Source organism: Phyllosticta citriasiana (assembly GCF_038021145.1).
Source record: "Phyllosticta citriasiana strain CBS 120426 chromosome Unknown IWZ02scaffold_4, whole genome shotgun sequence".
Classification (NCBI taxonomy): Eukaryota; Fungi; Ascomycota; class Dothideomycetes; order Botryosphaeriales; family Phyllostictaceae; genus Phyllosticta; species Phyllosticta citriasiana.
Window position 1 is genome coordinate 123,814 of NW_027117281.1, and position 14,992 is coordinate 138,805.

General features: G+C 52.7%; 6 protein-coding genes across 6 annotated transcripts; 3 read left to right on the forward strand and 3 right to left on the reverse strand.

Moving 5' to 3' along the window:
- Positions 1–187: 187 nt before the first annotated feature.
- On the reverse strand, positions 188–639 carry IWZ02DRAFT_488707 (uncharacterized protein; the record flags this gene model as incomplete). The annotated part of the gene is made up of 2 exons (XM_066769493.1): positions 188–532; positions 595–639. 2 exons carry the CDS (start codon positions 637–639, stop codon positions 188–190), a joined length of 390 nt encoding a protein of 129 aa, XP_066624247.1.
- A 2,353-nt stretch (positions 640–2,992) lies between these two features.
- On the forward strand, positions 2,993–3,787 carry IWZ02DRAFT_374431 (P-loop containing nucleoside triphosphate hydrolase protein; the record flags this gene model as incomplete). Its single annotated transcript, XM_066764756.1, has 1 exon — positions 2,993–3,787. The coding sequence occupies one exon, from the start codon at positions 2,993–2,995 to the stop codon at positions 3,785–3,787; it is 795 nt and encodes a 264-aa protein (XP_066624248.1).
- Positions 3,788–7,214: 3,427 nt separating this feature from the next.
- IWZ02DRAFT_196915 (beta-glucosidase-like protein) lies at positions 7,215–10,246 on the reverse strand. The gene is made up of 5 exons (XM_066762508.1): positions 9,406–10,246; positions 9,199–9,359; positions 8,800–9,153; positions 8,414–8,752; positions 7,215–8,337 (listed from the first exon to the last, which is right to left on the reverse strand). The coding sequence occupies exons 1-5, from the start codon at positions 9,845–9,847 to the stop codon at positions 7,300–7,302; spliced, it is 2,334 nt and encodes a 777-aa protein (XP_066624249.1). The 5' UTR covers positions 9,848–10,246; the 3' UTR covers positions 7,215–7,299.
- Positions 10,247–11,282: 1,036 nt separating this feature from the next.
- Positions 11,283–12,517, forward strand: IWZ02DRAFT_468373 (V0 complex, c/d subunit of ATPase; the record flags this gene model as incomplete). The annotated part of the gene is made up of 4 exons (XM_066768627.1): positions 11,283–11,314; positions 11,363–11,451; positions 11,497–12,386; positions 12,434–12,517. 4 exons carry the CDS (start codon positions 11,283–11,285, stop codon positions 12,515–12,517), a joined length of 1,095 nt encoding a protein of 364 aa, XP_066624250.1.
- Positions 12,518–12,682: 165 nt separating this feature from the next.
- On the reverse strand, positions 12,683–13,812 carry IWZ02DRAFT_196912 (ubiquitin-related domain-containing protein). Its single transcript, XM_066762507.1, has 2 exons — positions 13,067–13,812; positions 12,683–13,020 (listed from the first exon to the last, which is right to left on the reverse strand). The coding sequence occupies exons 1-2, from the start codon at positions 13,686–13,688 to the stop codon at positions 12,860–12,862; spliced, it is 783 nt and encodes a 260-aa protein (XP_066624251.1). The 5' UTR covers positions 13,689–13,812; the 3' UTR covers positions 12,683–12,859.
- Positions 13,813–13,817: 5 nt separating this feature from the next.
- IWZ02DRAFT_445762 (phosphatidylinositol N-acetylglucosaminyltransferase) lies at positions 13,818–14,779 on the forward strand. The gene is made up of 2 exons (XM_066767186.1): positions 13,818–14,392; positions 14,443–14,779. Exons 1-2 carry the CDS (start codon positions 13,990–13,992, stop codon positions 14,721–14,723), a joined length of 684 nt encoding a protein of 227 aa, XP_066624252.1. The 5' UTR covers positions 13,818–13,989; the 3' UTR covers positions 14,724–14,779.
- The last annotated feature ends 213 nt before the right edge of the window (positions 14,780–14,992 follow it).

A 14,992-nucleotide genomic window follows, 5' to 3' on the forward strand; every position in this document is an offset into this window, starting at 1 on the left:
TGGATCTAGCTTCTGCTTGGGCCTGGTCTGCAAACACGCAGCAGATTGTTGCAGGAGTTCAAGCTGCACAACACCACTCGCGTTCTGCCAGGCGGTGTCAACAGCCAGTCAGAGCTGAAGCCTGCAACTTCAAACGTCTAGCTGCTCCTGCGCAGGCTCGACAAAAGTTCGAAATCAATCAACTCATTCACAAAAACATGATCAGCCAATTCAGCTCATCTGCCTTGAGTCCCTCTGCCGCATACTCATTCAGCGCCGTATGAATCGCCCGCTTCTCCCATGACGGCAGCTTGTCGTTGCGCCAGAGTGCCGGGTAATCTGTATGCCGCACTCGTGCCTCTTCCTGCTGCAAGAATCTGACCAGGTCGAGTGCCAGGTGTGGTCTTGAACAAGCAGCAGAGAGCGATGATTGTCCGCTCGCACTAACGGCATCAATGTCGGCGCCGTGCTCTGTCAACGCGCGGATCAGAGCGAGCGTGTCATCTATCGAGTTGGCGCTCTGGCAGGCTTTCAAAATCAACGACTCTTTGGCCTTGGTCGCCACACTGACGTCAGCACCGTGCTTGATCAGTGCTTCCACGACAGGAGCGGTACAAGCAGCGAATGCCCAAACTTGGAAGCGTAGTGCAGCGGTCTCATGCCCGCTGCGTCAGGAGCATTTTTGTGCGCTCCAGCTTCGAACAGTCCCCGGACCGCCTTTGTCTGTCTGGTGTTTGGCTGTTCTTGTTGGCAGCGTCAATTGCTCGTCCACCTCGCACCAGACTGCGTGTTCATCACCCCTTGTCGCTGCACAGTGGAGTGGTATCGACCCGCTGTCGTCTTTAATCAGGGGATCCGCGCCAAGTGATATCAGCAATTCGACGCATTCATTGCCGATGCAGCAGTGTAGCGGTGTCTTCCCAGCATCTGCTTTGGCATTGACGTTGGATCCAAGCGACTCAAGTGTCCTGACGACGTCAAGGTGCTTGCCATGACGGTGCGACAGTTTGACATGAAGCCTGCATACGGCGAATGGGATCGTCTGCATCCTAATTCGGGCATCAAAACGGCAAATGGAGAGCGAGCCTATCAAATGGATGGAGGCGGAGGCGGACTGCACCCTGCAAACCGATATCCGTGCCGCATAGCCTGTCGGGATTGAGTGGGGGAGATGAGTTGGTTTTGGCCCCAGACAAGGGTGAATGATGTGACCCACCCACTGCACTCGGCAGAGTCATCGTCGAGTGGATTTGGGGCTGAAAACATTCAATTTCCATGGCGGTTTCACGATGCAAGCCTTGCGCTCGTTCAAATTTGCTGGATGGTAGCGTATGGTCGTGAACACCCGTCGATGCGAAGATATGCATGGGTCGGAGTAGGCAACAGTCGTCTGCCACCTGTTCCAACATGATTTGGAGACGACCAGCACTTGGCGTCGAAATCGAATACAAAAGCTTTTCCTGGACTGAGTGAGCTTTTCCTTGACTGAGTGCCGTGTTTCTTCCTCGCTCATCCAGATCGATTAACCATGATAGGCCTCCCTGCTTGGTTCGTCACCAAGAATGTGAGGACTCTTCGAGACCTCGAAAATGAAGAGCCTCGCTTGTCGATTCTCGACCCTCAACAAAAGGCCAAGAAAGACGGAGACGAGAAAAGTACGTCCTCAGAATCGGACGAAAGCGACAGTAAATATGCCATCTCCCAGTATCTGTATGAAGAAGCGTATGATACCGTGGCTTCGACATTTGTTCGCAATGCGCAAAATCATCTGCGGGCAACCAAAGGCAGCATCATTCTCAGCTGCAAAATGAAGGGTGGCAAAGACATCCTCGACGCCTTTGTCCATCATCTCGCCAAGGACCTCGAATCCAGCTTGATTACGGTCGATTTGGATGATTTCGCGGACTTGGGATGGGAGTTGGACCAACGCGAAAACAGCTCCACGGGGTGGACGTTGGAGGAATCAACACTGGAAACGCCAGATCGACAAACACCCTTCGGACCAGCCCATCATTATTTTGCCGTGCGCAGTCATCGAAGCGCATCCGGTGAGGCCTGGAGCCGAAACATGAGGGTGCTTTCTTCCATACTTGATTGCTCTAAGGTCGAGGAATCGTCTCGTAAGGCTCCAGTCATCATCCGCGTGCGCGACGCCAAACGGGTGATGGATGCAGACAGAGGACCCAAAATATTTGCCAGACTGAGAGACTGCGTCGAAAGAAAACGCCAGTCTGGAGAAACAGTCACAATCATCGCCACCTTGTCGCATCTTGAAGCACCAGAAGATAATTGTGTCTGCTGGGCATGCGAAGGAGAAGTTTCGAGCAGCAGCTGCGCCAGTTCTGACAGTGGCTTTTATAGCTCCAGCAATTATGAAAAGTTGAAGCGCAAGATTGGCGCCTCCTCCGCGTCGACAATCGCCGTCAAAGCTTCAGATGTCTCTGGTGGGCAAGTTCTGGGAAGCTCAATCGCTCAGATCAATATTCGACAGCTAAAGCGGCTGTTGCGATTGCGAATTTCCAACTGCTTCGCCGTCGACACTCTGCTTCCGGATGCAGACTGGATGGAGGACTTACAGCCTGAATCTTTCGACAAGTCACTTTGGACAGAGGGCGAAATTGAAAAAGCAGTGGACCGCATCAAGGGAAGAGCATGGAAAAAGCCCCTCTTGGATCTTGATGATGTTCGAGTCGTCTTGAAGCGTCTTGAGATGATCCATGGCGGAAATGAGGCAAGTGGGAATGACGAAAATAAGTCAAGCGGCGGTGGTGACAAACCAAGCGGCGGAGAAAAGGTTGGAAATTCGGACAAAAAGTGGAAGAAACGGTTGGAAGATGTCAAGGCCAACTGCAACGAGCATGAAAAGGAGCTCATTGATGGTGTGGTCAAGCCAGGTATGTTGACCACCAGAAATGTTTCATACCACTGACATTTCCCAGAGGATCTCCAGTCCAAGTTTGACGAAGTCATAATCGATGGAGAAGTCAAGGAGACCATCAAGTTTTTGACGTCCATGTTTAAGTTCCGAGCCGAGACGACGTCACATTTTCTCCTCTCCCAGATCCAGATCAAAGGCGCACTCTTGTATGGACCACCTGGAACCGGCAAAACACACTTCAGTCGTGCTATTGCCAAGGAGAGTGGAGCAAGCATGCTCGCAATTGACGGTTCCCAAGTCACGTCGATGTGGGTTGGTGAGACGGAAAAATACATCAAGGCGGCCTTTACTCTTGCAACCAAACTTGCTCCCTGCGTCTTGTTTATTGATGAGGCCGACTCTCTGTTCAGGCGCCGATCATCCGAAGACAGGTCTTGGGAGCGCAGTTCCATTACCCAATTCCTGACATTGATGGACAGTGTCAGACAAAATCCAAAGGGAGACGCCCCATTTGTATTGGTCGCAACCAACAGGCCAATGGATTTGGACGACGCTTTTCTACGCCGACTCCCCCAAAAGGCGATGATAGGTTTACCCTCGCAAGAGTCTCGATCAAAGATTTTGCGATTGTTTGTCAAGCAGGATGACTTGGATCCGGAGACCGACATTGACAGTATTGCTGAGCAGACTGACGGGTACTCTGGATCAGACCTTCGCAGCCTGTGTGCCGAGGCAGCTCTACTCTGGGCCATTGAGCAGCAGCAAAACAAAGACAAGGAACAAGACAGTCCTGTCAAGCTCAAGCTGACCAACTCCCATTTCGACGGAGCACTCGAGAATATACGGCCAACGGTTTCCAAACAGTCTTTGAGAGAGCTGGAGGAGTTTGACAGACGTTTCAGTGCGAGAGCCCGCAAGGTGAGGCCATGACGTGTTGTGTCTTTCTTGTGCTGACGGATAGCCAGCCGAAAAAGACCAAGGAAGAAAAGGTGGAGCCCGAGAACGAATCCTCCAAGGATGAAACTGCAGCCATGGAAAACAGGGCCCAGGTCGTCCTGAAAGCTGTCAACGAGACTTCCCCTGACCCAGCTTTGCCTCATTCAATCGCCGAGTGCATCGATTTCGTCTATGAACCTCTCGAGACAACACAGTTCCGCGTGTTGAAGATTCATCCGGGAACCACGGCAGCGCCTCTCGAAGCGGACTTGGTTCACGCTTCGTTGACGAATCCTCCACAGTATCAAGCATTGTCCTACACCTGGGGAAATCCGGAACCACCTTATTACATGAATTGCAATGGAGTCGAGATGAGAATCACCAAGAGCCTGCATGATGCACTCTGTAATGCTCGCAAGGAAGACGAAGCTTTGACGATTTGGGCCGACGCCGTTTGCATCAATCAAAAAGACGTCGCGGAAAAGTCGGTTCAAGTTGCGCTGATGCGTGAGATTTACACCAAAGCGAATAGTCTGTTCATTTGGATCGGACAGCCCGAGGATCCTGGAGATTCGAAATTGGTTGCAGACACCTTTGATCACCTCGAATCTCGTTTCTTGCGAATTTTGGATGCTGGCTCCTGGCGTATCACGGACTGCCTCACTGAAGAGGGAAAGGATTGCCTCGGCGTCAAAATCAACAAAGAACTCGGTTGCGATGCCAAAGAATGCTTGAAGTTCCTCGAACCGTCTCAGTGGAAGACGTTTTTTCAATTTTACCTCGTGCCTTGGTGGACACGAGTTTGGATTTACCAAGAGGTTACCTCGATCCCAAAGATTGCCGAAGACGACATTATTCTTGTGTACGGAAATTCGAGGATAAGCTGGCCCAGATTTGCCGTCATTACCAGAGGATTGATGGTCTCTAGATTGGATGAGGCCTTGAAGTTTGCAGGTGTCCCGATGGAGCAATTTCCGGCAAGAATCTTTGAAATGATTGAAATGGAGCGGGCCTCACACTGGATAACGCTGAGGATTCCCGACGAAAGCCTTACCCAAGACAAACTCTGCGAAATGATTGAATACGCAGCGTCCAACAATCTCCGCCCGCTCATTGTCGCCGAGTATGACATCAGAGCTTCTAGAGAAGCCGAGGACCTCGAGGCCGAGAAGGATCGATACAAAAGTATCGTATACGGCGCTCTGGAGCGCTGCAAGTCGCCGAACTTCAACGATCCTCCAATCATCTCAAAGTATCGCAACTTTCTCGACGGCAAGAATTCGAACGGAGCGAGGGAAGGAAGACTGTTTCCACATCTGGATCTTTCCCGTCGATTGTCCAGCACAGACGCCCGAGACAAGCTCTTTGCGTTTTGCGGCATCCTTCATGAAGAGATTGAGAGCGAGTCGAATGAGAGGCTGGCGCCTAATTACAGAAAGTCGGTGGCGGACGTCTTCATCGATCTGACCTTGTATTTTGTACAGGAAGAGCTTTGCCTGGACATTTTTGAGCTTCTTCCAGATCAGATCGAAAGCAGTGTCGAGGGTCTGCCTTCTTGGGCCGTCGATCTGACACAAGCACCAAAAGCTGAACTCATGAAGCCCATGGAGTCAATTTCCGCGGATGGCAGTAATGATCGTGGATTCTCATCCTACGCACTCAGTGTTGCTGTCTCGCCCGATCGACGCCAGCTTGGGCTGAGTGTGTACATCTTGTGTCGAGTAGAGAGGCTTGTACCCCCAGCACTAGAAACGCCAGTTCCATACAAGGAGATTCTGCAAAGCTTGCGCGAGATGCAATCCGACAACGACGTTACCAGCGATCCGCTAGTGGCAGCCAAGGAGTCGACGTATGTTACTGGCGACACTTTTTACGAGGCTTTCTGGCGTACTGCTGCATGCACCGGTGTATCCATGGCATCTCCCAATCACAAGGACGCAGAGTACGTCTGGCAAACGTTTTTTGAACAGTGGCACAAGCGAATGTGGCGTACTTTGAACGAGAGTGAGGAAGTTGACGACGAGGATCCCACTGAAGAACATCCAGAGTTGAATTTTGAAGAGCGGCATTTTGGTCTCGTTGGTTCAAAGCCCTTTTCCGCACATCGACAGTTTTGCGTGACCAAGCGCGGATTCATTGGCTGGGTTCCTCAGCGGGCCCAAGTTGGAGACGCCGTCTGCATCATCCCAGGAGCCCGAATGCCGTACTTGATCAGGAGGACGGGGTCGGGGGAGCAGTGGAAACTCGTCGGTGCTGCATACATACAAGGTGTCATGGAGGGTCTCTTTGATCCGGAACGCAACTCGCCAAGATTGTCGTCAATAATCCCGACGCTTTCCGTAAAGGGCGAGGAACTTCTTCCTGACGGACCATTGGATGTTTGCCTTGTTTAGGCAACCAAGTGGCTTTGCTTGTTGTACGTAGCGCCTGAAGTATGTCTGCTGAAAATTGGGTAATGCCTTGAGCACGAAGGACGAAACAAGAACGTCTTGGAGTCCGAGAGGGCCATCGTTGAGGCTTTTCAAGGTATTGCGTGCAGTTTCACCGAGGGTTGAAAGGATGAGGCGGCCCTGGAAGTCAAATTAGTATATATGCCAATGAAACAGTCAATTTGTTAGGACAGGAGCATCAAGTGTAAAACCCTTACATTTGATGCTCCTGCCTGATTCATTTTTGCCCAGCACCACAGTTTGCATTTTGATAAGGCGTTCCGCGTCAGGAAGTGAGTTTTCCGGTGTTCAAGTCCGCGGGTGCGCTTTGTTTTTGGGATGTGCGTTGCCACGACGTCTGCTGTCTTGCTGATGCTTCTTTTCGATGCTTCTGGTCTATTCTTGCAAATTCGTTTGTTGCATCCTGCAGAGAGAATGCCACATAGGGTGCAGAAAGAATGAGACTTCAGGAACAGTCGTCCACTAGCAGAGCCGTACATTGGGAGCAGTCGGCTACCATCACAGCTGCACTCAGGGAGCAGACTTCCACCAGGTCAGCTATACTCGAGGAGCTGTTGTCCATAACTTCAGCTAGAGCAAAGCCAAGAGGTCGGCAGCGAGACGGCCCCACCAGAGCTCGTGAGGCGGTTTGCGCAGCATCGTCAACTGAAACGAGTCCACCTCCCTCGGAATTGGCCACAAAGAAGGACAAAAGCACACCGCTGGACGCTATGATGAAGCATTGTCGAGACTTGGGTGGTGTTGAAAGCTGCGAGACGTCCGAGGTGCGGAAATCAGGGTGCGTGGCACAGCTCGGCCGAATCGGCCCGACAGTCGTCCGCCAGCCACACTCCGCAGCGCTACCAAACATTTCCCCCCTGTCTGACATTCTGGCCTTCGGAGGTTGAGGGGTTGGATTTACTGTTGGGAAGTAATGTTTGATCGCATGGATGGTCAGACAGCGTGGGAATCTCAATGCTTATTTTCTTCATTACTTTCCGTCACGTCTTCACATATTCCTCTCTTCTCTACTCAATTCTTTTCATCGAGCCTCCGTACTATTATTTACTCATCGAGCTATTCAACGACAATCTCGCCTTCAAGTCTCAAATCGCGGCTGCTGGCACCAACCCACAACTTATACGACCCCTTTTGCAACTCCCACTGCTGAGCCACGACGTTCCAAATGCTGAGATCACGGCGACGCAGCTCAAAAACAGCAGTGGCCGACTCACCCGGCGCCAGAGGACCAACCTTGTCAAAACCACGCAGCTGGCGCAAGGGAGCGTTGGGGATGCCAAGGTAGAGCTGGGCGACTTCAGCACCCGACGCTCCAGTGGTGCCGTTGTTGGTAACGACGGCCGTAACGTTGTACAGCGTGTCCCAAAGCTGCGGGTGACCGCCTTGTACGAGCGGAATGGAGGCGTCGGGGAAAGCAGAGACGCTGGTGTTGTCGGCAGACGCCACTTCTTCAACGTGCAGGTCGGCGTAGGAAAAGGTCGTATAGCTGAGACCAAAGCCAAACTCGAAACGCGGCGTGACGTTGAGCTTGGTGTCAAAGGCACGGTAGTCAATGTAGAGCCCCTCGTCAAAGTCGGACTGGGGGAACCACTCGTCCGAGATGGTGGGTCCAAGCAGCTTGCCGTAGTCGGACTCTTGACGAGCAACCGTGTAGTGCAGCTTTCCAGAGGGAGAAACGTCGCCGTAGAGAATGTCAACCAGCGAACTACCCGACTCTTGACCAGGAGTGCCTGCAAAGATGACGGCAGTGACGTTTTCGTGGTCAATGAAAGGGTCGACAAGGCGGACACCAGCATTGTGGATGACAACGACCGTGTTGGAGCAGTTCTTAGCCACGTTGTTGACCAAGTTGTCGGAAAACTCGTCGACCAAAGAGGGACGATCAAACGACTCGGAAGCGTAGGCGTTGATGAAGACCAGACAGACTTGAGTGGTCGCCGAAACATGCGGCTGCTCGCTCCAGAAATTCCAACGGACAATACCGCCGTCCTCAATGACACGATCCTGGATGGCCTTGAAAGGGCTAATGACGTACGGAGGAATGTTGCCTCCACTGCCACCACCAACGATAAGCGTTCCGTTGAACGTATTCCACTAGTTCATGCATTAGTGCTTCTGCAGGAAAAAACAAAGGGTGAACATAGGGAGGAGGTTGAATGTTTGGACCCACCAAATGGTTCACTTCGTATCCTCCACCATAGCGAGCTACATTCTCCCAAGGGTTGGCCATAATTTCTGCATCGTAGCCGTAAATCGATACAAACTGCGGGCTTTTCAGGGGCAGGGTGTTGTTGACATTCTTGACGAGAACATGGCCAGCAGCGCCAACCTCGCGAATGAGTTTCTTGTGGTCCCTCTGCACATTGACAATGGGGTGCTCCACTTCGTCAGAAAAGACACCAATCTCGGGGTAATTCTCTTGTTCGAGATAGTAGTAAGCGGCAAGAGTGCGGGTGACCATGTCGTCCAGGCGATCAACAGATACGGAGCCGTTGTTGACTGCTTGCGTCTGGATACTGTCAGCAGGGCTCTCATTTTTCAAGGGGTTGGACTCACAAGATTCGCTCCCCAGTAGGTGGATCCAAGTGGCATAACCACGTCCAGACCAGCATTGGCAGACGCAATACCCGTGTGCTGGCCGTCCCAGTCGGAAACAATAAAGCCTTCAAAATGCATCTCCGTCTTGAGGATGCCGTTGAGAAGCTTGGAGTTTTGACAGGCATAACTGTTGTTTGCCCTCTGGTAAGAGCACATAACGCTGGCGGCACCGGCCCTGAGGGCATCGTAAAAGGGAAAGGCGTAGAGCTCGTGAGCGGTCCTGTCGTCAACATTGGCCGACATGGCTTCTCCAATTGGGTCGTATGTTTGGTTTGGGCGGCGTCTGAATTCTTGTTCGTTGAAGAGAAAGTGCTACAAATCGTCAGCTGATTTCCGCAAACTCTAGAGTGAAAGTACCTTGGCCGTGGCAATCACACCGCTGCTTTGCATACCGGCAGTGACTTGATACATGCCCCATCCAGCAAGGTAAGGATCCGAGCTCAGTCCTTCCCAATTGCGACCAGCTCTGGCAATGCGGCCAAGTGGCCCAGCAACAGGACCAAGGGCGACATTGATGCCTGATATGGCGTCAGAAGTGGGTGTGAAAATGGTGTTTTGTCTTACCCTTGTCATAATATTCCCTGCCGATTGCCTTTCCATATGCCAGGAATAAGTCCTTGTCCCAAGTTGCCGCCAAGTGAGACTGAGATGGAAAAGCAGAGACAAAGTCACTTCCACGGATACCATCAGGGGCATCAGCAAAGCACAGAGGCTCAATTCCGAGACGTGTGACGGCTCCAGTGTTGCCGACACAAGTTCCAGTGTAGCCTCCAGTGATGTTGACCTTTTCTTCCAACTCCAACTGCGCAAGAATCTCACGAGCTTTGGCGTAGGCAGCAGTCCATTTGGTAGAAGAGGTACCGTTGGTCTGAGGGGAGGGATAGACTGGCGGACTCTGCCCGTAGTAGGGAAGTTCTGAAGGATGGTTCGTCCAGGTGTAGTTCTGGGCGTAAGCTGGAGCACCAGCAGCCACTATCGAGGCCAAGTAAAGTGAAATGGACCTCATAATGTCGGTCGAGTGGCACCAGTCCTTAGAGTGTTGAATCAGGCACCGGCTTTGTTAAATAGTGGAATCCTCTGCCGGTTGCAATTAATCCCGCCGCCATCTTGGCAGCAGCTCATTCCACATCTCATCTTGAGCGCCCTGAACATCCATGATGGGAAAAGGCCCGAAGTTCCTGCATGAACAGAGTGCCACAGTGGAACAGTTCGTTCTCAACACATGTAAAGTACACCAGTCTGGTCAATTGAATTCGGGAAGAAGCATGCGAAAATCAATCGGAAGCAATGAACGAGTTGAAGCCGAGAGTTGAATGCTTCCAAGAACGATTAGTAAACTCGACTGAGGCCGAATGATCTCTCGTCACCGGTTCGGATCAGCTACGTGTCGGCGCACAGGCGGAGAGCCAAGCGGTATTATCCGTGTGATGATTCAAGCCGGTTCTTGAGCCGCTGCCGGTCGGTCTGATACCCGACCCGGGTAACAATTTGAAGGACCACACCTGGCCATTCGATGAAGTCATTGGAGGTTCTCACTGATCATGTGCATTCCTGGCTGCCCAATTGAGTAGTTAGAAACTTTAAAAGTTTGTGGCATACAAAGACACACAAGAAAAACTCTTCGAGACCATTCTCATTACCTACTCCGCACCCCAACTCCAACCCCACTCTATGGTGCGGGGCTTGCACGGGCCGGTTGGGGCCAGAGCTCGGTTGTGTGAAATGGCCGTATTTTAGCCGGCGCTTCTCCATGTTGGTGGAGACGCGCAGCGTCACTCGATGGGCTGACCTGGAGAGGTAAACCGAAGAGCTTTGTGAAGCCTGTGTTGACTTGCGGTGTACGAGCTGTCAATCCGAATTTGCGGACCGAATCTTGTAATAAGCTCTATCTTATGCTTGCCTTGACTCTTTTGACGTCCGTTTTCGACATTTCGAGAGAAACTAGGAAGTCGTTAAAGCCTACCACCGATGGATCGAGCGACATCCCTGTACAACAGGTTCTCTTGGCTAATCAAGAACCGGGCATAGCGGTGAAATGACGGATTTGCGAAGAAGTCCACGGAAATGTAGATCGCTTGAAGAAACCAATGTGAAAGGAGTAGACAGCGGACCTGCGGTGTCCAAGCATGTGTCAGAGACGCAGGTCGGTCAGGCTGGGAGCTTGCTTCCAGTGCAAAGCTGAGGAGTCTTCATTGAGCAACGCAGGTCCGTCCACAGTCAGAAGAATGAAAAATCAGAGGTGCAATCGATGCTTGCTTGAAGAACATGGATGTCTGGCGCAGAGATGCCATGATGTCGGACGGAACAGTGACCGGACCCTTTGCGGAACGGCAAAACATTGATCCATCGGGAGCTCGAGCTGCCCGCGGTCATGCCCGATGCTGACGACACTCAAGCTGGCCACTGTCGTCAAACGCGTTCCCTGCAGCTGGATCAACAAAATGGAGGGTCTTTACTACAATGTTCAGAATGGGCAAGTCACTCGTTCAAATGCCAGGACTACCAGCTGATTACAACACAGCTACATTGAGGGCATCGTACGCGGATACCGCAATTCCCTTTTGACGAGCCAGAACTATGGAAACTTGACCCAGTGCGAGACCATCGACGGTGCGCGCCACAGTTCATTTCGCTGAAGACAACTAACAGCCCCAGATGTCAAGCTCCAGCTCTCCCCCGCCTATGGCGACTTTCTCTCCGCTCTCCCTCCCAACCCGTCCACCTCCGCTCTGGCCAACAAAGCTACCGAGAAGCTAGTCTCCGAGTTCCGCTACCTGCAATCCAACGCAACCGGCTCTCTGGCCAAGTTCATGGAGTATCTCACTTATGGCTACATGATAGACAACGTCGCGTTGTTGATTACCGGCACGCTGCATGAACGCGACACCAGGGAGCTTCTGGAGCGGTGTCACCCCCTCGGCTGGTTCGAGACGATGCCTGTGCTGTGCGTCGCCACCAACATCGAAGAGCTGTACAACTCGGTCTTGATCGAAACGCCTCTAGCACCCTATTTCAAGGGCTCGCTCAGCCACCAAGATCTGGACGAGCTCAACATTGAAATCATCCGCAACACGCTGTACAAGAATTATATCGAGGACTTTCACAATTGGGTCAACACGGACGCCGAGATGAAGGGTAGCCCGACGGCCGAAGTCATGACCGAGGTGCTGGAATTCGAGGCCGACCGGAGAGCCATCAACATTACTCTCAACTCGTTCGGCACCGACTTGTCCAAGGCGGACCGCAAGAAGCTCTACCCCAACTTTGGCCGGCTGTACCCAGAGGGCTCCCTGATGCTGTCCCGCGCCGATGACGTCGAGGGCGTTAGAATTGCAGTCGAGGGTATTTCCGACTACAAGAACTTTTTCGACCAAACAGGTCTCGGCGGTGGATCCGGTATTGGGAACATGGCGGGCGGCAGTGGTGGTGAAGGTAGGAGCTTGGAAGACATGTTTTATCAAAAGGAGATGGAGATTTCGAAGCTGGCATTTACCCGGCAATTCACGCATTCGGTTGTGTATGCCTGGGTGAAGCTTAAGGAGCAGGTAAGCTCACCAGACAACCACGCAAACCAACAGCTAATAAGGGACAGGAAATCCGCAACATCACCTGGATATCCGAGTGCATTGCGCAGAACCAGAAGGAGAGGATTGGCAACTACATAAGTGTCTTTTAACCGCTGATCTGTCCTTTCAATATCCTGTAGCATGCTTTTTCAGGGCGTTCGGGCTTGGTGTAAATATACGTTTCTTGCCACGACTTCAAATTCGAGTCCACTATCTCCATAATCGACTTGGTGTGGAGCGGCCATGTCTGAACAAGCTGGTCTTGAAAACTTCGCTCTCCAGCTGAACGGTTGCGACCAAATTACCGAGCCAGCGAGCTTGGTGTCAAGCATCCTTGATTTGTGTCCCTTGCCGTACCCACAACCTCCGATGTAAATGTGCTCAATGGGTATCAAGGTGAATTGCAATCCCAGCGTGCCATTTCTTAGACATCCCAGATTTGAGTGTAAACCTCAATCGCCAGTGTCAAGTTCCAGGTCCAGTTGAACCCCATTGCTGACGCCATAGTCCTCGAGCGTCAATTGATCCTTGAACGGCCTCTCGCCCTGCCTCTTGAGCATAATCTCATGCGGCTGTCGACCAATCCTCGCCGCAACCTGCGCCTTGAACAATTCTGCAGCCAAGTCAGCTTCATCCCACCGCCAACCAAATCAACTTACTGATAGGATCGCTCGCCAAACACGGTATCTGCGCCTTGGTACCCAGACGATCATTGACGGTGACGATGATCATGGGCTCCGTTGTCGGCGCAATCTTGTGCTCGACCTTCTTCTTATCTTTCTTGCCGTTGGCGCCCGCTGGCCTGTCCGGTGCGCTCGCCATGCCAAACTTGGACGCCACGTCCAATGCCTCGTCTCTGTCGCGCTCGCGGCGGTCGTCGCGTCGTCGCTCGCGGTACCCTGGACTACGCTCCCGCCGTGCTGGCCTGCAGCGATCTCTCTCACCGCCATCCGTCTCCCTCTCTCTCCTGTCGTCTCTACCGCCCCGCGGGCTCCTCGAGCGTCGTCTGTACTCGCCGTCTCGTCTATCGCGGGCGTCGTTGCGGTCGTGACGGTCATCGCGGCGGGGTGGTGATCGGTTGGCACGGTAGCCACGCTGTAGATGGTCGCCGCCAGCTTCGCGCTTGCGCTCGCGCTCTTCTTCGAAAACGGCGCGGGAGGGCTTTTCTTTCCAGCGAAAACCACCGCCTCCTCCGCCTGTCTTGCGCGGACGTTCGCGGCGTGGAGAGCGGGAGCCGCTTCGTGATCTGTTGCGTGATTCTGGGGGCGGAGAGTCTGGCATAGCGGATGTTGTGGGTGGTGTAGCTTCGATGGCGCGTTGTCAGTCTTGGGCCGAAGCTGGGACCACCTCAGGACCTCAGGATGTCGTCGTCAAAACGGCAGGGATCTTAGTGCGCCGGGAATGTGCCGACAGGGCTGAGTCTCCTTCGATTCTTTGGCATCTCTCCCTCAACACCAAGTCAACGCGCGCTGGTTGCGCAAGACTTTCGCGCAGCAGACCTGGCTGGTCGACGCTACAGCTTGTTGCTGGTCTTTTCACTCCTTCATCTCGCCCAACTGACCAGCGCGCAACTCGACTCCACATGGACCACCCTACCAATGTCCTGGGCATCCTCTACAGCCCCGTCCTCCGTTTGATGCGCATGTTTACTCGAACCACGCCGCCTGATCTCCATATCGCCTGCCCTACATCTACCACCGTCTCCTTCACCGTCATGACGCGCCCGCCAGCCATCACGCTGTCGCAGAAGATCCAGGTGTACTTCTGGTACCTGCTGAGGATATGTCTTGGGGTGCTCATTTTGAGTCTGTTTTGGGCCAAGGCTCGCATGTACTGTCCTCTGGAGGAAGAAGGCTTCGAACAATTGGTTTGGGAGAGTAGGGTCGGTTGGGGATTGAGGAATGCTGTCAGGGCCGTGGATTTGAGGTTGCTTGTTGCGCTTGGGGCTTTGGGGCTGTGGGCTGTGGTGAGGAGGGGCTATACCGGTAGGTTATAAGCTGGATATCTGGTGATGGGCAGACTAATGGAGTTCCAGAGGAGTCCTTGCTCGTCCTCAGCGGTTTGGGTATACAGACGTCTTCGTCTTCCCCGACGTATCTTTCCACGGCGACTACGCGATTTATTCCGACGGCTGCCATCCAAGACATCTTTATACACGAGGCATTCAAGGGCTTTGAGGTCAAATTTTACCTCGCCTTTGTGGTTGAAGGAGAGGAAGACGCTGTGGTGGTCTTTCCAAAGCTATTGCCTTCGAGAAGAATTATTGAGGAGGTGTGGAGAGGAGCAAAAGCATGTCTGTACGAGCCAAAGTCATAGCAAAGAAACATATGAAAGAGTGGTCGCCTCTTGCAAGACTGCGACTTGAAAACTAGTCCAGTGCTGAATCTATCGTGACCATTTCTCTAGTGATGGCACCGCCACATGCGGCTGCGCCACCCGACGTGTTCCCGCTCATTGCATCTGCGTCACTTTTTTCTCTCCCCAACATCCTCGAGCATGAAGCGCGTGCCGCGTTTCGTCCACTCATTCTCTGCCCAGACTCGATCAGTCAAGACATTGAGCAATCGCAAGAAGCGCATCATCGC